Source organism: Myotis yumanensis, unplaced genomic scaffold (genome assembly GCF_028538775.1).
Source record: "Myotis yumanensis isolate MYYU_CA2020_CCGP unplaced genomic scaffold, mMyoYum1.0.hap1 SCAF_6, whole genome shotgun sequence".
Taxonomy (NCBI): Eukaryota; Metazoa; Chordata; class Mammalia; order Chiroptera; family Vespertilionidae; genus Myotis; species Myotis yumanensis.
Window position 1 is genome coordinate 9,946,337 of NW_027223757.1, and position 22,428 is coordinate 9,968,764.

At 50.2% G+C, this 22,428-nt stretch overlaps 1 protein-coding gene across 3 annotated transcripts in view; it reads left to right on the top strand.

Moving 5' to 3' along the window:
• The first annotated feature begins 673 nt into the window (after window positions 1-673).
• ZC3H12D (zinc finger CCCH-type containing 12D) overlaps window positions 674-22,428 on the top strand; it is a 28,145-nt gene continuing 6,390 nt past the window's right edge. Inside the window, exons 1-4 of one of the 3 annotated variants that reach the window (XM_070417489.1) lie at window positions 674-759; window positions 7,528-7,903; window positions 16,725-16,864; window positions 21,088-21,322. In XM_070417489.1, coding sequence (XP_070273590.1) covers window positions 7,599-7,903; window positions 16,725-16,864; window positions 21,088-21,322 — 680 coding nt within the window. In that variant the 5' untranslated portion in view covers window positions 674-759; window positions 7,528-7,598. Of the gene's footprint in view, window positions 760-862; window positions 930-3,677; window positions 3,760-7,527; window positions 7,904-16,724; window positions 16,865-21,087; window positions 21,323-22,428 lie in introns of those variants that run through there. The other 2 variants (XM_070417488.1, XM_070417490.1) reach the window with 2 other exon arrangements.

The following is a 22,428-nucleotide window of genomic DNA, read 5'->3' on the forward strand; positions in this document are numbered from 1 at the left end:
GTGTGTCTGGGGTCAGGTGGGTCTGGGATCAGGTGGGTCTGGGGTCAGGCTCCAGAGCCTCAGTGACAGAGAAGCAGCCTCCCACCCCTTGCAGGGCTGAGGGACCTGAGCCCAGGGTCATATCCCCGACAGAGGCAAGTAGCCTGGTCCCCCAGCCCACAGGACGTGGGGACTTCCTTGGGACTCTGTGATGGAAGGGACAGGGTCCTTCCCCAGGCCCATGGCCCCCGTGCACCCTGTCTGCCCAGCCATTTCTGGTCTCCCCTCGCCCTGTGTGTGTTAGTTTTCTGCATGAAGCTGTGAGCCCTGACCGGCCTCAGGAGCCTGTGGGCTCAACTGCACCCTGGATGGGAACTCGGAGCGGAAGTTCCCCCCCAACCCATTAGCGCCTCTGCCGCCCCAGTCCCTCCTGGCTTTCCTGTGCTGCGGCCAGGGCCCTCACCCAGAGCTCGTTTTGCATGTGGTTGTTAAACTTTGATTCGTGACTCATGCTGAGGCTCAGGCTTGAATGCCTCCCTCATTTGATTGCTTTCTTCCTTTCCTTGTTTTTTTTTAAAACCCAAAGCAAAAGTACCTTTGCAGCTGAGCGGACCGTGGCATCCAGGAAGTGGTGCTCGGGCATAAGAAGTCTCCCCACAGCCACGTGGCGTCAGTGACACCTGGGTCGCGGGGAGGAGAAGGCAGCGCAGCAGCTGGGCAGCCCGGAGGGACGGAGGCCCCTGGAGTCCACTGCGAAGGCCGCAGCGACAGGCTCTGCTGGTGAGTGCACGTCCCTGGCTGTCAGGCGATCAGACACCGCGCAGCCTTGTGTGGGGAGAGACCGAGCATAAGGGGTCGGAGCGGTGCAGGTTGGAGAGCAGTTCTTGGAGGAGGAATCTATTTTCTCACACTGTAAATCCCTGTAAGTGCTCAGATGGGGGGAAAGAAAGGTAAGCATTTTAAATTTCCTTGAGGTGAAATCCTTACTTATTTCAGCAAAGTTGTCTTTAATTTCAGGATGGTTTTTGTGGGAGAAAGATTAATCAGAGGAAGCTGCTTGGTTTCAGTAAAAACTTCTGCTGTAGCCTCTGGAAGGATTTTAACTTTATGAAATCAGAAGGAATGATCTAGAACATTTTAAACCTGTGCCTTGCTCTTGGAGGCATCTTCTAGATTAGAGATTGATGTGTGGGTGTCAGTTTCCTGGCCGACCAGGGACAGAAGGCAGCAGAGCAGCTCAAACACCATCTCCTCTAGAGGGTGGCTCCTTGGGCTTCCAGAAGGCCTCTGAGGATGCTGAAATGCAGTTTAATCTGATGGCAGTGAAGACAATTTTGGCCAATTCTCTGCTCCCATTAGAAGCCTCCGCCATGACCCCAAGACTATAAACTCTTCCCCAAGGCCCAGGGAGGCCAACTCAGGAGTGCCAACACCTGACCTGTGCAGAGGCTGGGAGTGGAGGATAGTAGAGGGCTTTGTTTTTTTTGAATTGTTGCTTCAGAGTTGCCCTGGGCTACGGATCAGGGCTGTACATACTCACATGTACACCCAAAGTAGCCTGTAGCAAGTGACAAGTTCAAGGAGATAACCAAGGGCCAGGCCAGTCTACCCACACTCATAGCAGCAATTCACAGCAGCCGAAAGGTGGCAGCAACCCTAGTGTCCACTATCCGATGAAAGGCCAAACAGAATGCAGTACATACACACAATAAAATATTATCCAACCTTAAAATGGAAGGACATTCTGACACATGTTACAACAAAGGTGAACCTTGAGGACATTGTGCTAAGTGAAATAAGCCCTCACAGAAGGACAAATGCTGTGATTCCATGAGAGGCTGAAAGTAGAAGTGTGGTTGCCAGGGATGAGGGAAAGGGGAGAGGGAGTTAGTGTTTAATTGGTATAATTTCCCCTGGGGAAAGTGAAAAAGTTCTGGAGATGGATGGTAGTGATGCTTGCTTAATGCTACTGAACTGCACTCTTAAAAATAGTTAAGATGATAAATTTTATGTATATTTTACCACAATTAAAAAAAACTGTAACTCCCTTAAAAAAAAAAAAAAAAAAAAAAGGCCAGGCCTGGGCTGAAGTCCTTGCCTCTCCGTAACTTCCCCAAAATCTAACTGACTCCAGTGAGAGCTCTAGAGCTGAGCCGAATGGGGCAACTTCCGCCTGGACTCCATTTAGAAAAACTTTCTCCCCATCACAGTGGAGCTGGCAGAGGTGACTGGGATGGACCTGGGGTCTGAGGCAGTGTGTTGGATGTGCTCACTCTGGGGCCCGTGTGTGGGTTCACTCTGCTCTGAGGCCCTGAGCAGCCCTGGGGAGCACCCTCTGACCTGGGAGATGGTGGGAATCACTGCTCTTGGGAGTCTGGTCTCTCTCTCCCACTTATTAGCTGTGGGATCCTGGGTAAGTCAGCAAAACCTCTCTCCTCCTCGGTTTCCTCACCTGCAACATGAGTAGCCCTTTCTACCTCCCAGGGATGTTAGCCTTTCCAGAGATAATACACAAGGAAGCGCCCTCTGACTATAAAACACTGTGCTCAGGTGAGCTACCGGCTCACTACAGGTCTTCCCCTCTCATTTCCTTCTCCTCTTTCCTTTATTCCTGTCCTCAGGGGCCCTTCCACACCACGGGGATGGATTGGTTGATTCTAGAAGGGCCAGGTCTGATCTGACTCCCACTTCTCACCTGTGCGGTCACTCCCCCGCTTCCTTCCGCGCTGTTTAGTTAGGTCACCTCTGACTTGGGCTTCTACCTGAGCAACAGTCACCCGCACTGCTCCCCACAGGAAAGTGTCCCGGTGCTGACCCTCGTAGGAGCCCCTGAGGAGACTTGGAAGGTTTGCAGTGTTACTAGCCAGCGGTGCTGTTTGTGACTTCCAGTCAAGATTGAGGAAGAAAGCTCAAGTGAACTCGTTCACAGTTTCAGGTCTTAAAAATAGGAAGGAAAAGAAGCCGGCCGTGTTGCAGCTCAAAGACCGTCCCCTCCGAAGGGAGAGATGTGACCCGAGGGCCCGAGAGCAGCCCCCAGCCCAGGTTTCTCCCTTATTTAGAAATTTTCAAAGGAAGTGAAATTGATTTTAAAGTCTCAATGGGGGGGCAAAAGCCTCTGAAGTGGGCAGATGTTTCAGTTAAGCCTCTTCAGAGAGCTGCTGGGGGCAGGCCTCGCAGGCCACTCACTCCCACCCCGGGTGAGAGCCCCGATGTGTTGTCTCTTGAAAGTGTTCATGTTTCTGTCATTGCAGAATGCAAGGTTACAAAACTCACGCGGACTCTCCCAGTAGCTATTGCTCTGTGGCCAGGGAGGTCACCTGACCTGTCACCGTTGGGTTGCCCCCTCTGCAATAACTAGGTGTTGCCTCCGTCCTGAACACAGCTCAAAGCAGCGCATTTTTTTTGGCATCTACCGGTGGTCAGTCTCCGCCATTTACGAGCTTTGTGCCTTTGCTCGGTGCCCCTCTGAGCCTGTTTCTTCTCCTATGCAAAGAGAGTACTTTCATCTACCCGCCTACCCAGCAGAGATCATGGAAAGTTCGAGCAAGCGTCTCTACGTGAAAGCGATGTGGAAACAATGAGGAACTATGTGCAAAGGACTTTTCTGTTCGTGCTGCTTGTTTCTTTCTTCTCGTCTCTCTGACTTTAGTCCCGTCCTGCTAATCTTTCTCTCCTCCTCCTCTTCCATTTCTCTCTTTCTTCCAAACCAAAGTAAGAGCTACAGTGCACGTGTTAGCAGGAAGGGCTGGAGTGGGACTGGAGCTGGAGCTATTGGGACTGGTAAGGCTCCTTGGAGGATGTGACAGTGGGGTTGGGCCTGGTGGAGGGGCGGGTGCTCCCGGCAGAGGGAAGAGCCGGAGAGAAGGTCTGCTGGCCGTGAGCGACTCCTGGTGTGAGGCTGGGCTGCCAGGCTGGGTGAGTGCCCTTCTCCTCCATGGAGACTGGACCCCAGCCCAAGGAAACAGCCGTCCTGAGAGGGGACTGGTCACTAGTTAAGAGTAGAAGGAGAGGCTGGACTAGAGATACGTGACCAGGGATATTGGAAGGTGGGCCTGGCCCAGTGCGGGAGGGCCTTTAGGCTCATGCTGTAGAGTTTTGACGTTTGCTCTGTACAGGACGGAGGCCCAAGGCCGTGTTGGAGAAGATAGAGGAAGTCTTTAGTCAGTGCACTCGCTTGATTGGAGCTGTGGGTGACAGGTTGGAGAGGAGCCCCTGGGAGAGACGACATGGCCCGGCTCTGACTGGGAAAGGCCCGCTCTTCCTTCCTTTGTTCTCCGGGTCCATGAGGGCCCTTCTGGTCTCTCCTTTCCCTCAAAGGAAGATGAGTCATTCCTCACCCGTGTTTTGAAAACACATTTTTCTAATCAAAACTATTGTGTTTATCGTCATGATTTATGGCTTATTATTTACATTTGTTGTCTGTTTTCCCGAATAGGTTCTGAATGAATGGAAATTAGACTGTGTTTTATTTTGTTTTCATAGAACTGGGTTGCAGCACAGTAGGTGATCAGTGTATGTTACACAAATGAATGAATAGATGAATGAATGAGTGAATGAATGCACTAGAGTGGTGGTGCTGTGAGTGTAAAAGAGAGGATGGTCATGGAAAATGTCCAGGAAGTAGAAGTGATATCATTTGAATGTAGATGTGGGAGAAAGGGAAGAGTCAAAAGTGACTGATTCTTCTTTGGGCCTCTGGGAGAAGCCATTCAGTAAGATTCAGAAACAAGAAAAAAAACATGTGAGGAGAGAAGATAATTTCAGCTTTGGACATTTATTAAAGGAAAATCTATTAAACTCAGGTAGAGTAGGCCCTATGCCAGGTATTGGTGATTCTGAGACAAATAGATCAGAGTGCAGTTTGCAGATTCCTGAGAAATAGGTAAGAATTCAGTGTGTCATGACAGGTGTGAGCAAAGTGCCTGGTAGATGAGATGATCAGCCTCTCATTCTGTCTGTGGAGTTAAGGGTGACCGCTTGGAGTGCATTTGAGCTGCATCTTGCAGTTTGCCAAACCAAAGAGCACTCCAGGTGAAGAGGAAAGCATGCATGGTGATGTGAATGTTCTGGAAAACTTGGGGAGCCAGGAGGGATTCAGCATGGCTCCAGAGAAAGAGCTAGTAGGCCAGTGGTGGGTGGTGAGTTCGACAGGTGACAGCCCAGCAGCCTGCTCAAGAACCCAGTGCCTTTCTTGTAGTCAATGCGAGATCAGAGGGTATTTATAATCAGGGGGTGATATGGGCACAGGCTGGGGGGTGATGGTGACAGATGGGCACAGCAGAGGCCTCTCTGTCTAGGAGTCTGGCTGAAAAGTGCCCTTCACCTGCCAGACCCTGTCACTGTTGGCTCTGTTCAGGTTCCAGCACTAAGGGAGAGGCCCAGCACGAGAATGAGGAGCCGAGCTGGGAAGCTAGAAAAGAGATGCGGATCCTTCAGGGGACTCCTGTGGGAGGCTAAACTGAAGGTCAAGACCAAAATCAATGTCACGAAGGTTCCATTGAGCGTGATTTGTAACAGGGAAAAATGGAAGGCAATTTAGATGTCATCATTTGGCATATGGTTAAATACCATTCCTTCCTTCCTTCATTCATCCATCCATCTATGCATTCATTCAATAAATACTCATCGAGGTTCAGCTGTGCCAGGCCCCCGTTCAAAATGCTAGCCCTGAGGGGTTTGGCTCAGTGGATAGAGCGTCGGCCTACTGACTGAAGGGTCCCGGGTTCGATTCCAGTCAAGGGCATGTACCTTGGTTACGGGCACATCCCCAGTAGGGAGTGTGCAGGAAGCAGCTGATCGGTGTTTCTCTCTCATCGATGTTTCTAACTCTCTATCCCTCTCCCTTCCTCTCTGTAAAAAATCAATAAAATATATTTTAAAAAACCCAAAATGCTGGAGATGCAGTGGGAAGCAGAACAGATAAACAGGCATGGAAAGATTTCCATAACTCATTTTTAAATAAGAAAAGCAAGTTGTTGAACATTACATACAAGATGGCACTATTTATGTTAAAAAACATCCTCCTAGGACAATACATCTGTGTGTCTATTAGATATGCAAGTAAATGCATAGGAAAAATGCTGGGAGAGTGCAAACAAATACTCAGGAGGAGAGGCAAGTGGGATTTGGGGTGTGTCCGAAGAGACAGTATATCTTTTTATTCTTATCCTTCTGCATTGTTTCGAGTTTTCACAGTTAATTTATTTTCATGATTATGTCTGTATTCTAAGATGTTTTTTGAAAGATGTCGGTCTTTGTGAGCAGATGAGAGAGGGACCCAGTCTGTCCAGAGTGTCCTATTGGTTTAATCATCTTCTTTATGTAAACATCTGGCTGCAAGCCTCCATCAGCACACCCCTCCCCACAGAGGTGTGGGCCACACTTGGGGGGAAAGGATCACGTTTGGATTAGGACCTTTTAGAGGTCCGGTATGGTCTCAATTAATTGCTCGGGAAAGCTGAACCAGTGCATAGAGTTGAATTTGGGTGCACTTGCTGGGCATAGAATTTGCCAGGGGGATTTTTCCTTGTTTAAGCTGAGGAGCTGTATTAGTTTACCAGGACGGCCATAACAAAATACCACAGATTGGGTGCTCTGGATTGTATATATATATATATAATGTTATGTGTTATATATTGTAATAATATTTTATATAATAATATATGCTATTGTGTAATATTTTATTTATTATTATGATTGTGTCAGTGCTGGGGGCTGGAAGTCTGAGATCAAGGTGTGGGCAGGGTTGGTTCTCCGGAGACCTCCCTCCATAGCTTGTAGATGGCTGCCTTCTCTTTGTGTCTTCCCATAGTCTTCCTTCTGTAGCCATCTGTGTCCAAATCTCCGCTTCTTACAAGGACACCAGTCATATTGGATCAAGGACCTCTTTTTAACTTAATTACCTCTTTAAAGACCCCCATCTCCAATTATTTTTTTTTTAATCCTCACCCAACAATATTTTTTTCCATTGACTTTTAGAGAGAATGAAAGGGAAAGGGAGAGACAGAGAGAAACATTGATGTGAGAGAGACACATTGATTAGTTGCCTCCCACATGTCCCTGATCAGGACAAGCAACTGAGGTACATGCCCTTGACCAGAATTGAACCTGGGACCCTTCAGTCCACAGGCCAACGCTCTATCCACTGAGCCAAACCAGCTAGGGCCCATCTCCAAATTTAGTCACATTTTCAGGTATTGGGGCTAGGGCTTCAAAATATGAATTGGCATGGACTCAGTTCACCCCATGACCAAGCCTCAGAAGCATTTCTTTGGCCTGTGTGCCAATGTCCCCAGTCCTGGGGGCCTTCTCAGCGGCCCTGGGTGCCTCTGGCTGGGGATCCTTGCCAGGGCGCTGTGTGAGCAACGTGATTGCATCTGTGGCTCCCCAACCACACCGAGCAACTGAAAATCCCCGAGGGGGCCAGGCATCCTCAACACGATTTCCTGACAGATAAGGCGCATAGGGAGCGTAGTTCATTTGCCCTCAGTAACCTGACAGCCAGCCAGGCTGCCTAGAAAACGCCTGATGGATGCTTTTTCTCTTTAGCTCATGCCGGTGGGGCTCTGCCAGGAGAAAGCCGGGGGCAAGACCCTTGCCAGGGGCCTGGCTGGCACAGCATGGAGCACTCCAGCAAGATGGAGTTTTTCCAGAAGCTAGGCTACGACCGGGAGGATGTGGTCCGGGTGCTGGCCAAGCTGGGCCAGGACGCCCTGGTCAACGACGTGCTGCAGGAGCTGATCCAGACCGGCAGCCGCCCTGGGGCCCACCAGAGCAGTGCTGCACCCCTGCTGGTCCCTAGGGGCTCCTGTGGGACCCCGGACTCCATCCAGCGCGGGCTGGGGGCCGATCCCGAGGAGGAGTGCGGAGACCCAGCCAGCTCCCTGAGACCTATCGTGATCGACGGCAGCAACGTGGCCATGAGGTAGCTTTCTTCATTCTGTAGTGGGGGGGACGGGGTGGGGTGGAGAACTGTCCCTCTCTTCAGTGGTTTGGTCCAAACAATGTAGGGCCCATGGATGGGGCTTTGAATCCTTTTCCATCGCTTAGTAGCTGTGTGGCCTTAAGTAAGTCACTTACCCTCTCTGAGCCTCGCTTTTTCCACCTGTAATATTGGTATGAAACCACCCTAGAAGGGAGCTACACGAGATGCTGAGGACAGTACCTAGCACGCAGCAAGGGTTCAACAATTGGCTGCTCTTGTCACATTAACCCCGAGAGAGCCCTCTCGTGAGGAAGGCTGTGGGTGATTGGGGACGAGCGGCTTCTTGTCGGGAGTCTGTCCCGCACCAGTTGTGTGATTCTGGGAAAGCCGTGTTTCTCGTTTCCTCTTCTGCTTCCCTCGAGGGGGTGGGAATCACATGGGAAGATGAACTTGAACTTCGTTGGAAGCTCTCTGCTGGGGCTATGGGGTGAGGTGTGGTTCCTTAGCTCCAGTGTGAGAGGTGAGCTCATGGCCCCAGGCTGCAGACATGGTAGTTAATGTCTGGGTATTGGCACCTTCCCGTGTTTCGGTGATGAGAGCAACAGGCCCCGCCTTGTTGTTTTTCCTGGTGAGGCCAAGTTCAGCTGTGAGAGAATCTCTGCAGCCTCCCCCACACTCCCCGCTGGGCTGGGTGAGGAGGAAGCCTTGCCCACACAAGTGCATTATCCTACGGCTTGGCTTGGTGACAGCGGGGCAAAGGGCAGAGCCATAGGAAATCAGTCCCTCACAGCTGCAAATAGACAGGCTTCCCTTTTCCAAAGCTGAGCTGCGGGAGGGGATGGAGGAGAACTGGCTGACAGGCCGAGTGGGGACTTGGTCTCCCTTGGCATTTGGATCTGCAGGACCCTAGGTTGGAATGGCTCAACCCAAGATGGTCAGGCCTCAGGGGCTGCTCCTGCGTGCCCTGCCTGGTGTGTGTGAGTCAAGCTGTAGCCGGAGGGGGCTTCCGAGGCTCGATTAGATCAGAGAGGGTAACGGAGCCCTTTCTTCAGGGCTCAGGGGCTGGTCATCGGGGGTCGATTACATTTTCCTGCAGGCTCCCAGCGAGCCTGTGAAATCCTGTTTAACGCAAGATCTCTGGGGGAGTTATGGGATTTTTAGGAATCCAGTAGGTTCTGAGGGTCCTAGAAAGAAAGTCTAAGGCAGCCATGGGCAAACTACGGCCCGCGGGCCGGATCCGGCCCGTTTGAAATGAATAAAACTAAAAAAAAAAAAAAGACCGTACCCTTTTATGTAATGATGTTTACTTTGAATTTATATTAGTTCACACAAACACTCCATCCATGCTTTTGTTCCGGCCCTCCGGTCCAGTTTAAGAACCCAGTGTGGCCCTCGAGTCAAAAAGTTTGCCCACCCCTGGTCTAAGGGGTGGTGAGAGGGGACCCTGGCCTCCTTCTGATCAGGCCCCGCTCCCTCTGGGCATCAATAGAAATACAAGATGATGTCACTTACATCGCAGACCTTTCCAGGCAGAAGATTTTGTGAGCTCTGAGAGTCCAGATCAAAGGAGCAGAACGGCTGTAGAACACAGAGTACTTCAGGTGCCGCAGGCAAGTGCAGGCACCTCTCTCTGGGGACGGACGTGTTTTAGGAATTGTTCTGATAGGGAGGTGGTGGAGGGTTTTCTTTTGATGAAAGTCTCTGTTACTGCCTGGAATTCAAATTGGAACCCCATCCTCTGTTTGCACATGACCATGATGTGTCCTGGCTGCATCCATTTAGTCCCACCCTCGGCCCTCCCATTGTGGCAGTTTAATCCCTTCAAGCTCAGTCTGCGAGTTACAAATGCAAACCACCTCTCAGGCTATCAATTAAAATGTGTCAGACACGTGCTGCCTGAAAATCACCCCAGTGAACCGGAGCACATGCATCTGTGTGTTCTCAGCGTGTGTACATACATGTATGCACACACACAGGTCTACACATGCACACACATCCCCGACTCCCTGCAGCCCACTAGCTAGGAAACAAAGGTCACATTGCACATTCACCACCCGACAGGTGGGACTGACCTGGTCTAAGGCAAGTCTGGGGGAGAGTAGGGTCTGAGGTGCAGCTCCCTCTCCTACAATAACGCCGAGTGTGTCCTCCAGCCAGGCTTTCAGCAGGACTAGGCCCCAGGCCCTGGCAGATCCTCAGGACAGATCCCAGCGCGGGGCTCGCCCTTCAGAGGGAACGGATGGCTGAAACCCCATGCGGTGTCGTTATTATCTTTTGACCTCAAAACTCAGTTAACCTCAGAAACATGGTTTCTTAAAATTCTCCTTTGCTGAGGTTTTATAGTATTGCAGACCTTGTCATTCTGTGTGTGTGTGTGTGTGTGTGTGTGTGTTTTAGTTACCTAAATAGAAATCTGCATTTTAAAACATATTATTTATTTATTTATTTATTTATTTATTTATTTTTTAAAGCTGTAGGTTTTATAAATATACTAGAGGCCCAATGCATGAAAATTCGTGCAAGAGTAGGCCTTCCTTCCCCTGGCTGCTGGCACCGGCTTTCCTCCGGCACCGGGGACCCTGGCTTCCCTTCTCCGGCTGCCCGCATGCACCCGGGACCTGGGCTGGCTTCCCTCTGGCCCCGGCTTGGTCAGCAAGGACATCCGGAATGATATCTGGAAGACATCTGGTCTAATTAGCATATTACCCTTTTATTATTATGGATATATAAATATATTTCAGAGAAAAAGGAAGAGAGAGAGAAAGATAGAAACATCAATGATAAGAGAGAATTTTTGATCGGACTAGAAGCCCGCTGCACAAAGATTCATGCAATAGACCTTCCTTCCCCTGGCTGCTGGCACCGGTTTTCCTCTGGTACCCGGGACCCAGGCCTTTGGTCTGGCCACAGTGGAGAAGCCAAGCCTCTTCAGTCTTCAGTCTTCAGTCTTCACTCCAGCTGGAGCCGCCAGTCTTTGCTCCGAGCCTGCATATGCAAATTAACTGCCATCTTTGTTGGGTTAATTTGCATAGTCAACCTGATGGGCTGGTGAGCGTAGCAGAGTGACACCAATTTGCACTCTTTTATTAGTGTAGATGCCTCCTGCATACCCCCTACTGGGATCAAGCCTGCAACCCGGGCATGTGCCCTGACTAGGAATCAAACCATGACCTCCTAGTCCATAGGTCAATGCTCAACCACTGAGCCATGCTGCCTGGCCCCAAGTGCTCCCCCCCCACCCCCCCCCACCCCCCCGCCCCAAGTCCTTTTTGAAAAAGTGGGAATGTATTTGCTCAAAGCACATGAGAGCCTGGCCTGTTTTACAAAACACAGACTGTCCTCAAGTCATTTAAATAGATCCACACCACCTTTCATCTCCTCATTGTAACAGCAAAGGGAATCCATTGGCTCTTACAAGGAGGACTGATGGCCTCATTCGCATTTCGTAAGTGATAGGTCAACTTCAATGAGAGTTCTAAGTTGCCATGTCAGGAGTGCATAAGGCGGAACCTGAGAAGCCAGACCTCATGCTTGCCCCATCGTTTTATATTTCATGTAGAAAACCAGGAGGTCCCTGTGATGTTGGAAAACTCTGTACCTATGCTGTCCATTGGGTCGCCACTTGTCGTTTGTGGCTACCTGGCACCTGAAATGTGGCTGCTGTGACCAAGTAGCTGAATTTTAATTTTTTGCATTAGTTTGAACTGAAGTGCAAATAGCCTCTTGTGATGAGTGCCAACTGCGCAGCCTTTCATCTTCCCAGCTATGTGACCTTGGTGGGAATCACCTCTTTTGAGTCCTTTTCATACAATTAAGAGGTTAGACTAAATGATAATCTTAACTGGTTTTTCATCGCTAACATTCTAAGATTCAGGGTGATTCTTTTTTTTAAAATATATTTTATTGATTTTTTACAGAGAGGAAGGGAGAGGGAGAGAGAGTTAGAAACATCGATGAGAGAGAAGCATCGATCAGCTGCCTCCTGCACACTCCCTACTGGGGATGTGCCCACAACCAAGGTACATGCCCTTGACCGGAATCGAACCTGGGACCCTTGAGTCTGCAGGCCGACGCTCTATCCACTGAGCCAAACCGGCTAGGACAGGGTGATTCTTTTATGCATGGCTTGAAAGAAATGAATGCTTTTTTATAAATAAAGGAAGTTTTCTTCTTTGGCAGAGGTTCAGAGAAAGTAAGTAACTTGCCCAAGGTCACAGAGCACGCCGTGCTGGGCTCTGGATTCCGTGCTCTTGCCAGAGCCCTGTGTTTCCTCCAGCACCAGGTACCTCTGCCTTTCCCCATGTCCAGTCTTGGAAAGGGTCTCAGGGTGGGAGACCCTGACCCCAAGGTTTTTATCCGGGGCCAGGGCCTGCCCAGGTGAGCCCGGACTTGGACTTGTCCACTGCAGACAGGATGTGCTAAGCACCTCCCCAGGGGCCCAGGGGCCTCCTGCAGGACTGGTGCCCGGGACGCTTCTGCTGCTGCCGCCAACCTTCAGAGAGCCTCAGGGCGCCGAGGTGCATGGCTTGTGGCTCTGTTGCAGACTGACAAGTCCAATCCCCACACCTCCAGGGGGTGTATATGTGCGTGTGTGTGTGTGTGTGTGTATGTATGTGTGTGTGTGTGTATGTATGTGAGAGAGGGCGATGTGAGTTGAATGCCTGAGTCACTATATACCTGGCCTTTAGAAAAATGCCCGGCAGGTTTTAAAAAGGAGGCCGCTTTCATTGAAAGCAGATGGAAAGCTGCCCGTGGTGATTGGGAGGAACTCACGTGACAACCGCCACAGGCGGCACGCTCGCTCTGTAGGCAAATTTAGCAGAGGCGTGATTTGAAGGACTTGAGCTTGGGGGAAATCCACCTGATAATTTCACATCCTCTTACTGCCCCAGGCAAGGGTTTCATTTGACTGTGCCCTCATTTGGGGGTACAGGGCTTTTGGTTTGAGGTGCTGCTGTTGATGTGTTTAAGCTGTTAGACACCTCAGCAGAATCTGGCTTCTTCTGGAGGAAGGCATCTTCAGTGACAGGGCTCAGGTCTCGGTCAGGCCCCTGTCAGTGGGTTCCCACCGCCGGGGGCAATTCCCTCTGACCAAGCCTGGCCTGCGGTTCCGACCTAAGTCTGCATGCACCCTCCTCCCATTGGTAAGATGGGAGTGCTCCAAGCAGCCCCCTGCCTCTCCCTCTTCCTTCAGACCTGAGCCGGGGTGATCCCTGGGTGAGAAGGGTTGTAACTCCAGGTTCAGAGTGTTTACTCTGAACAGTCCAACAGTGGTGCCCTTCCCATGTTACACCGCAAGGCCTGTGCTGTGAGCCACTCACTTCTGCAGACTTCGGTGTCCCAGTTAGATCGTCCTGTCCCTGTTCCTGGCTACATGCTAACTGTGGCTGCCTCATGCACGGCTGTCAAGTAGGCAAAATTTGTCTCAGGCACCAGCCCATTTCCCCTTCCCACCCTCCCTCTATTCAAAACCTGCCCCTCCTCTTTCCTCTTCCCAGGGCCTGGCTGTCCGCGTGGTGCCTGAGAAACTGGCCCACAGCGTCCAGTCATAAGCACCAAGCCCCCTCCCCAGTGCAAGATGTTCGCAGCGAGTAACTCGGGCTCCACAGGAGCTGCGGTCTGGATCTCAGGGCCGGGGAGGGGCAGAGGCCAGGGCGGGCCAGGGATAAATGGAATAAATGGAGACAAGGAGGGAGCGTTTGCAGCCCAGCAAAGGCGGCTCTGAGATCCGCCAGATCAGCGAGCGGGCACACTGTTCTGCTTGTTTCCTCAAGGGTAAAACGGGACGAAGGTCACTTCCTCAAGGGCTCGTTGTCACAATTAGATGCGGTTCCCGTGCAATGTGGCCTGGCACACAGGGCTCTCCACGAATATTAAAAGTGAGCTCCAAGAAGCAGGGTGAGGCCTGCCTCGCCCCCCTCTCGAGCCCCAGCACAGAGCCTCGTTGAAGCCGATGCTCATGCACTGATGTTGAGTGGGTGGACGAAGCACAGGTGGAGGGTGCCTTTGGTTGGGTGCTGTTCTCTGTAGGTGGGAAGTGGGCTCCCGGGGTGACCATGAGCTTCCTTGCTTGACTGGGGCCTCTGCTGGCTCCTCTTAGAGACAGATTCCCATGTGAGGAGCTGGCTCCTGCTATGGCATCAATCCTGCGATTGCCCAGAGCTTTCTGTGGCCAGAAATAGGGCAGCCATGGTGGCATTTTGAGGTTGGTAAACAAATGTGGCCAGGATGGGAACACAGGCCATCTTCACATCTCAGAAGAGACCAAGGCTTATGAGGGGAGGTTGGAGCGGGTGTGTGGGAGTCAGTCCTGCAAAGCAGTAGACCTGAATGAGGGTCTTCTGTTCCTCAGAGACAAGCTTGGGGGTCCGGGGGGGGGGGGGCTGGGGGTCAGCTCAGACTCCTCTGTGAACGACCCCTCCTCATTCTCCCTCCATCTCCTTTCTTTTCTCAACTTCCACTGGGAGGAAGGGGCTAGCTTTCCACTTCCTCTTCTTATTGATTATTTTAACCAGACAGCTTCACTGATATTTTCTCCGGATGGTTTGCATAAGCCTCACAGCTTGGCTGCAGTGGCCGAAGGGCTATTTTCTCTAACCTGGAAGACACCACAGATCGGGGCGCCAGGCCTTGTTCCTGGTCGTCACTGGAGCTAAAGGAACTGAGAGTTCTGAGCCTCCACAAAGGGCGACTTCCAATACTGGTGATTCATGTTTCCAAGCACACCCGTTCCCTCTTTACAAACCTGAACCTATCCTCCTCCCCTCCAAGAAGATAGCAGGAGAGGCCTGGGACCAGAGAAAGCACCATCGTGTCACCCTAGTCTGGACACGGGGCACTTCTCAGGCCTGGCCTCTCAGGGGAGGTGTGCGTGTCATGGTGGCCCCTGGCTCCCCAGGAACCTAGCCCTGCCTCCTATCTTCTACGACTCTCCCCTTTGCTCACTCCACATGCTCCAGTCACACTCTCCCTTTTTGGGCCCCAAACATGCCACGTCTTCCCTGTATCCGGGTCTTTCCAGCCAACCCTTCCCTCTGCCTGGTTGCTCCTCCTCCAGCTGCTCATAAGACCGTTCTTCCCAGTCATTTACTTATTCAACTCGTTTTATTAAGTCCTTACCAATCATCAGGCACTGTGTTAGGCGCTGGGAATTCAATGGGGACCAGAAGATTTAGAGAAGGGAAGACCCGGTTCATCCCTCATCTTACCAATGGAAGGGTGTATGCAGACTTAGGCTGGAACCTAAGGCCAGGAAGGAGAAGTCTAATACTGTGAGGCCTCATACTCAGGATCTGACAGAGTTCAGAGGCCAGGGGATGCTTTCCTGAGGAAGCAGAGATAAAGCTGAGACCTAAGGGAGGAGTGGACTGGCCGAGAGGAGAGGAATGGCTGGCGAGTGGCTCTGTGGTGGGAGGGGAGGAAGGTGCATGGGCAGGACAATTGCTGAAGGAGGTGCAGGTGGCTGAGCCGGAAGCAGGGAGCCAGGCATGTCCCATCACAATGAAGTCTAATCGGTTTGCATTCCCAGTGTCTCAAATCTGTCCACGTATCTCCTCTCCAGCAAAACACCCCTGACCTCCATCGACTAAGCCTGAGGGTTGTTTTCAGCCTCATTGGTCCCTCACAGCAGCATTCGGCCACCTCCTTCCTGTGACCTCCACCATGCGGCTGTCTTCTGGTTCACATCCTTTCTCTCTTCTGTAGGACTGTCCTCCTCTGCCTGTAACCAGCTGTTGAGTTCCAGACTTCCTCCAACTCCAGCTCTAGGCCTCTCTCTCTCCCCAGGCAATCAGGCAATTCTCTCCATGCGGTGGTTCCTCTGCTGCTTAAATACAGATGACCCGCACATTTCACCCCCCAGACCTCTCTTCCGAACCCTAGCTACTTACTTAACTTTTCACTGTGAGGTCACAAATCCTCCTCCAACTTAGTATATGTCCATGACCAAACTCGTGATCTTTCCCTCTAAGCTCTGTATTCCTCCAGAGTTCCCTGTCTCTGCAAAAAGCCAATCATACAAGTCAGAGATCTGAAGCGTCCTCAATGCTTTCTTCTCTTTATCACCCTCTATCCGATCACCATATTTTAGAGATTTTACTTTTTAAATAGCTCTCAAGTGCACCTACTCTTCTTTATGCATCAATATCTGCTCGGTCAAAATCACCATCCATTTTGCCTTGATGACTACAATAGCTTCTTAACTGGTACCCAACACCCACTCTTGCTCCCTTCCAATTTAGTGTCCTCTGTGCTGCCAGATTGAACTTCCTGAAGCATATATCGGATCACATCATATCACATCACATATACCCCAAGTCTTAAACCCTTTTATAACTTCTCATTTCTCTTAGGAGCAAGAAAAATCTTCAATAAAGCTTTCAAGGCTCGGCCTGGTCTTGAGCCTCTTCTCACACCACCCTGTCCTTCCTGCCACCATTGATGTCTTTGGTGGAATTTATGGGGAACATTGGCCTCCTTGCTTAGACCTGGGAAGCCTAATAACATAGTTACAGCCCACCCTTAGGGTGAGAGTATTCTGCAGATGACTACTCCCATCAAGGTTATGTTGATCTTTATTAGCTTCAGTTAATAGGAGAATCTGGTCTATTAATCCTGGGAATGCACACGTCTTGGAGCCTGAGACCTTCTACAAACTATCAGAAGCTACGTGGTTCCAGTGAAGAGTCATATTTTGTGCAAAGAATAAACTATATTTTTAAAATGTAGATTTGTCTGATTCCCTCTGATTATGAGACTGCGGGAAGTCACTCTTTAGAAACCCTTTCTGTGTCTCTACAGATTCTTTGTTTTCCCATTGTAGCCATGGAAATAAAGAAGTCTTCTCTTGCCGGGGAATCCAGCTGGCTGTGGACTGGTTCAGGGAAAGAGGACACACCTACATCAAAGTTTTTGTTCCATCCTGGAGGAAGGACCCCCCGAGAGCCGACACCCCCATCAGAGGTATGCTGGCGCTGAGGTGTGCTCACAGGTCCTCTGCACTGTCTTCAGGAGTCCTGCTGCTATTGTTTGCAGGCAGTGATCTACAGAGCTGTTTGTCTGATGAAGCCTTCCTGAGCTCCATGCAGGCACTGACTGAGTGCTCACTGCCATGGCCCTGACACCTGGCACTGAGTAGGTGCTCACTATGCAGTTGTTGGAGAGATGAATGAACAAATTACTTCATCTTTTAGTGTGAATGATTAAGTGCCAAAAATAATTGTGTTTTACAACTTTTAACACTCTGCAGAAAGATTGGATCTGCATCCCACATCTCATAGAATGTAGGATCTGAGAGAGACTTTCATTAAGTCTGGTGATATTTATTTATTGAGTCCCTAGTCCAGTCTCTTCATAAACACGCACACACACACACACACACACACACACACACACCACAAAAACACAACAACATATGTTCTGACTTAAAAATAAATGACACTGGGACCCAGGGAATTCTTCATTTTTAATTCTTATATAGGTTTATTTTAAGCTACAAAAACAGGGCTTTGTTTTTGTTTGGCTTTCTTATAACAAGAAGCCAAATGCTAAGCTATTGGCCTTGATTCAGCCACGTTGATGGTAGGGCTGACCTCCTGGTGATTCTGGGAGATTTCTTTGACTTTGTCTTCCAGCCTTTTTCCCAAAAGCTTTTGTTTTTAATTCTATCGATTACCAATTGCTTCTACTTCTCTTAATTAAGGATTCTCTCCTTAATTTTTAAATAAAGTGCTATTCTTGTCTTAGGGATGCAGTATCTCTTTTACTATTTCTGTAATAATTCTTTACTATTTCTATAGACTGTCACAAATTTTCTTCAGTTCCATAAATCATATTTATTTTATCCTGTGGTCAGCTCTCCTTGTTCTCCTCTCTCTCTCTCTCTTGTGTGTTAGGTCTTTTCAAAAGTCTGGTGATCCTTTGGTTGTCAGTTTTTATCTATATAATAAAAACCTAAGCGATTGTTACGATGGAACGACCAGAACAACCAGTCGCTATGATGCCCACTGACCAGCAGGGGACAGACACTCAACGCCAGAGCTGCCCCCTGGTGGTCAGTGCACTCCCACAGGGGGAGCGCCACTCAGCAAGAAGTCAGGCTCACAGCTGGTGAGCGCAGCAGCAGTGGCGGGAGCCACTCTCGCCTCTGCAGCAGCACTAAGGAGCAGCAAGCTGAGTGGTAAGGAGCAGTGAGCAGGTGGACGGTAAGAAGTGAGCGATCCCGGACTTCGAGAGAGATGTCCGCCTGCCGGCTTAGGCCTGATCCCCAGCAGGTGGACATCCCCCGAGGGGTCCCGGACTGCGAGAGCCCTGGCTGAGGGACCTCCCCCCGCAACCCCCAGTGTATGAATTTCATGCACTGGGCCTTTAGTTTGTGAATAAAAACCCAGATTGGTTAAATAATGATCTACCTATATAAATATCTATGTGATTGCTACAGGCTTTCTCTCTTAGTATGTGGATCTTTCCCTGACAGGCTGGGCTGACCTCAGGTGATGATGGGCAGATTTCACCCAGCATACCCTGCAGAGCAGGCAGGCAGCTGGGCCACAATGATGATGGTCTTACTCTAGGAGAGTGGTTCTCACCTTGGCTGCACATTAGAATCATCCTGATTTCTGGGCCTCATCCTCCAGAAATTCTGTTTCTTTGTTATGGGGTGAGGCCACAATATTAGTAACAAAGAAACAGAATTTCCAGAGCATGAGGCCCAGAAATCAGGATTTTAAAAAGATTCCCAGGTGATTCTAATGTGCAGCCAAGGTTGAGAACCACTGCTCTAGGAGGTCAAAGGCCACATGGGAACTTCCTCTTCCTAGCTGGGCTTCATTTTCCTTTTGCTTAGCATAGGGAAAGGGTGGATGCAGCTGCCCCATGAGTAGCCCTTTGTTAGCCATCCTGACTTCCCTCCCTCTCCACATGCCTGAGCTCCACCTGCACTCAGCCTTCTGTGCACATCCCGGCCTGTGGCTCCCTCTGCACATTTTACATCAGTGTGACCCAGTCTGCTTTCTGTCTTCCTAAAATCTGTCCAAATCCTGGGTTTGCTGGTGTCCCCAAGAACATTTTTAATGTGATTGGGGATCCCCTCCCCTGTTGTACTTCTTTGCTGACATTTCAATGGGATTATGAGACACAGGGGCATAACCACTTGTGTGCAGCTCTCCATCATGAACTGGCTACCCCATATTATTCTTTATGATCTGAACGTGGAGAATGGTGGCTTTCAGCAGTTGTGTAATATTTAAATTGGGTCTGGGTAAAGCATAGGGAAATCATTTTGGGGTAGGGAAGAAATTTTTAAACAAGCCATATACGTGCAAATGTGTGGGAGAAAGGCTCATAAATTTGACTACATTAAAATAAGAGTCTGTGTTCATTAGTGGATACCACAGAACAATACAATGAAAAGAGCAGCCTCAAACTGGGAGAGGCTCTACATCACTGTTCCTGATAAAGGACTACTGTCCAGAATCTATAGAGAATGTCTCCAAATTAATAAGACAAAGAACCAATAGAAAGATGAAGCAAAATGCATAATAGGTCTTTCACAGAAAACATAAATGGCTAATAAACATATGAAAAGATGCTCAATCTATTAGTAACTAGAGAAATGTAAAATAAAGCCACCACAAGAAGCCACTTTACGCCCACCAAATTGACAAAAAATTCAAAAGCCTGAAAATGCCTAGTGTTGACAAGGTTGCCTTAGCGCTGTGCTGGGTTGTTGGGTAGTAACTTGATATACCCAGTTTGAAAAACAATTTGGCACTTTTTTTTTCTATATAATTTTATTTTATTTTTACAAAATAATTAGTAACTTGGCACTATTTTGTAAAGCACTTTTTCCTGCAACTCAACCATATCACTCCTGGAGATACACTCTAGAGAAACCCTTGCATTTCTGCACCCAGAGACTCACGTGCGAAGCTGACAGCAGTGACCATGTCACCATGGCCAAACCTCACCAACACAATGTTAAATGAAGACAGCACGTTGCACAAGAATATGTACTTGTGTAAATCCACTGGTGTAAAGTCTAGAGGTTCATAATCACATGGGAAATAGTCCTTTTGGGGGATACATATACTAGTATATGCATTTTTGAAAAGTGAAAGCAAGGGAATTCTAAACACAAAGTTCTAAAGATTGGGTTATCTTAAGGAGGACAGAGAGAGATGCCAACCGGGAGAGGCAAGGGGGACCTCAAAAGCACGGGCCGTGTTCTCTTTCTCAGGGAGTGCCTCATACGCGGCATTTAAAGAAATGATTCTTTGTACTCTATATGCACCATGTGCATTTTTTAAAGTCTGGAAACTATGTTATAGAGGAGAGGACTTCAACTTGAGAGAAACACCAGGTGAAGCACATGCTAATGCTCTTCCAAGTTTGGAGCAACTGGTTTGTGTAGAAGGGGTTTGCTTTTGCATGTATGTTTCCAAAGTCAGAACTAAGGTCAAAGAGTTGACCTTCTAGGACGTGGAATTCCGCTCCCCGTGAGACCTTGTGACATTTGTACACGCTCACCTCCTTGCCAGTGCTGCGCGTTTCCAGTCGGTCCACAGACACGCAGAGGCAGGAGGAGCTATTATCTTCGTTTTATAAAGGCTAACAACTGAGGTTCAAAGAGGGGAGAGGTGCCCAAGCGCTGGAGCTCAGGCCAGAGCCCAGGCTGTAGATTCTGAATCCTGGACTCTCCCCTTGACATTCTCGTGGCCCTCAGAGCTGTCACTTACGCGATGCTCCATCCTGAAGGTGTCCCAGCAGGTTCCTGTGTCTGCACAGTGGCTCTCCGCTAGGGGCCCAGGCAGCAGCCTTTGAGGGAGATGCCAGGATCCTAGTAGCTCCGAAGGCATTGCCAGGATTCCAGTTGTAATGTGAATGTCTTTCTCCCGTAAAGGCTCTTGTGTCTAAAGTGACTCTCTTCTGTTGGGTACGGTACTCTGGACTCCTCATGACTCAGGCAGACAAGCCAAGAGCCCCTTGACCTGGGCAGCTGCCTTATTCTGCTCCAGACCTCCCCGATCTTCTGATGTGCTGGGCCAGAGGGCGGGGGAGGCGGGAGTTGGCTCAGAGGGGACCCCTGAGTTGTCAAATGTGCTCCGTGATCTCAGGATGATCTTAGGGGGGAGGGAGTCGTTCTGAGAAAGCCGCCACATGCCGTCCCCCGTCCCTGTGGCCCCCAGAGCAGCATGTGCTGGAGGAGCTGGAGCGCCAGGCGGTGCTCGTGTACACCCCGTCTCGCAAGGTGAATGGCAAGCGCGTGGTCTGCTACGACGACCGCTACATCGTGAAGGTGGCCTACGAGCGGGACGGCGTCATCGTCTCCAATGACAACTACCGCGACCTGCAGAGCGAGAACCCCGAGTGGAAGTGGTTCATTGAGCAGAGGCTGCTCATGTTCTCCTTTGTCAACGACCGGTACGTGGTGGCCAAGGGGGCCTGGCATGGGTGGGTTGGGGTGACGGGAAGAAAACCACTCCCACTGGCCTAGGCCCCGTGGGGTTTGAGGTCCCAGGACACCAGGCCACAAGCAAGGACACCAGGCCTGGAGACAGCCGATCTGAGGCACCCTCTCTGCTCCCACAGCGGCACGGTCTCTGTGCTTCGGGGACTCCTCTCTTCTGTGACCCGCTTTCTCCAACAGGGCTGCTTTGCCCCTGCTGTCCATGACCTTGTCCATGACCTTTCTGTTCCCGTGTCCACATCTAGTGGACCCGGCAGAGAGCCATTCAGCAGGTGGGCCAAGCATGGGCTTGGGGCACCATACAGTTGTGTTTTTCTCTTAAAGAATGTAACACTTTTAATAAGAGCCCTAGAACAGTCATGGGGGGCGGGGGGTCTGGACTTTGTTCTACTTCCTTTCACTGTTTTCACCTTCTTGTTGTTGTTCTTTTGAATCACATGGAGGAGTGGGCAGCATCTTCCACCATCTTGGAACTGACTCTGTCTCAATGCCTCTTGGTTGAAATTTTCCAGAGAATCTGCTTGGTTCATCTATCCCCTGGGTCGGTTCCTCTGGGTCAGGTCCATCTTAGACTAACCAGCTACACGAGGGTCACAAGGCACCAACCCATGAGCAGGTGCTGGTTAGCGAGGGTCCCTAGACTGAGCTTAGCTGGGGAGGAAGCGATGGCTGGTCCTCAGCCAATGTGCTCAGGCATGCCGAGGGCACAGGCGAGGCGCCTGGCAATGTGGGTGTGGGTCTGAGACTAGCACAGGGCAAGGCAGTGTGGGGAGGGCACCGCGGGCCGGGACTTCACTCTCCCTTCAGTTTCTGTCCAGGCAATGACAGCTCAGGCCTCATTCTCGGCTCTCCAGCTGGCTTTTAGGAATGTGGTTTGAGACAAGCCCCCAGCTCTGTGAAGGCAGGCGCTGCATCTTACGTGCATTGGCTCCCGCCATAGGCACTCAGTAGCTTGCTGTAGAGGAGTGAGGGAGCGGCTGCAGTCTGGAAGGGAGAATGGGGAGAGAGGAGGCAATATGTCAACTGGCCAGGCCACTTGCACATGGCAGAGCAGTCCCTG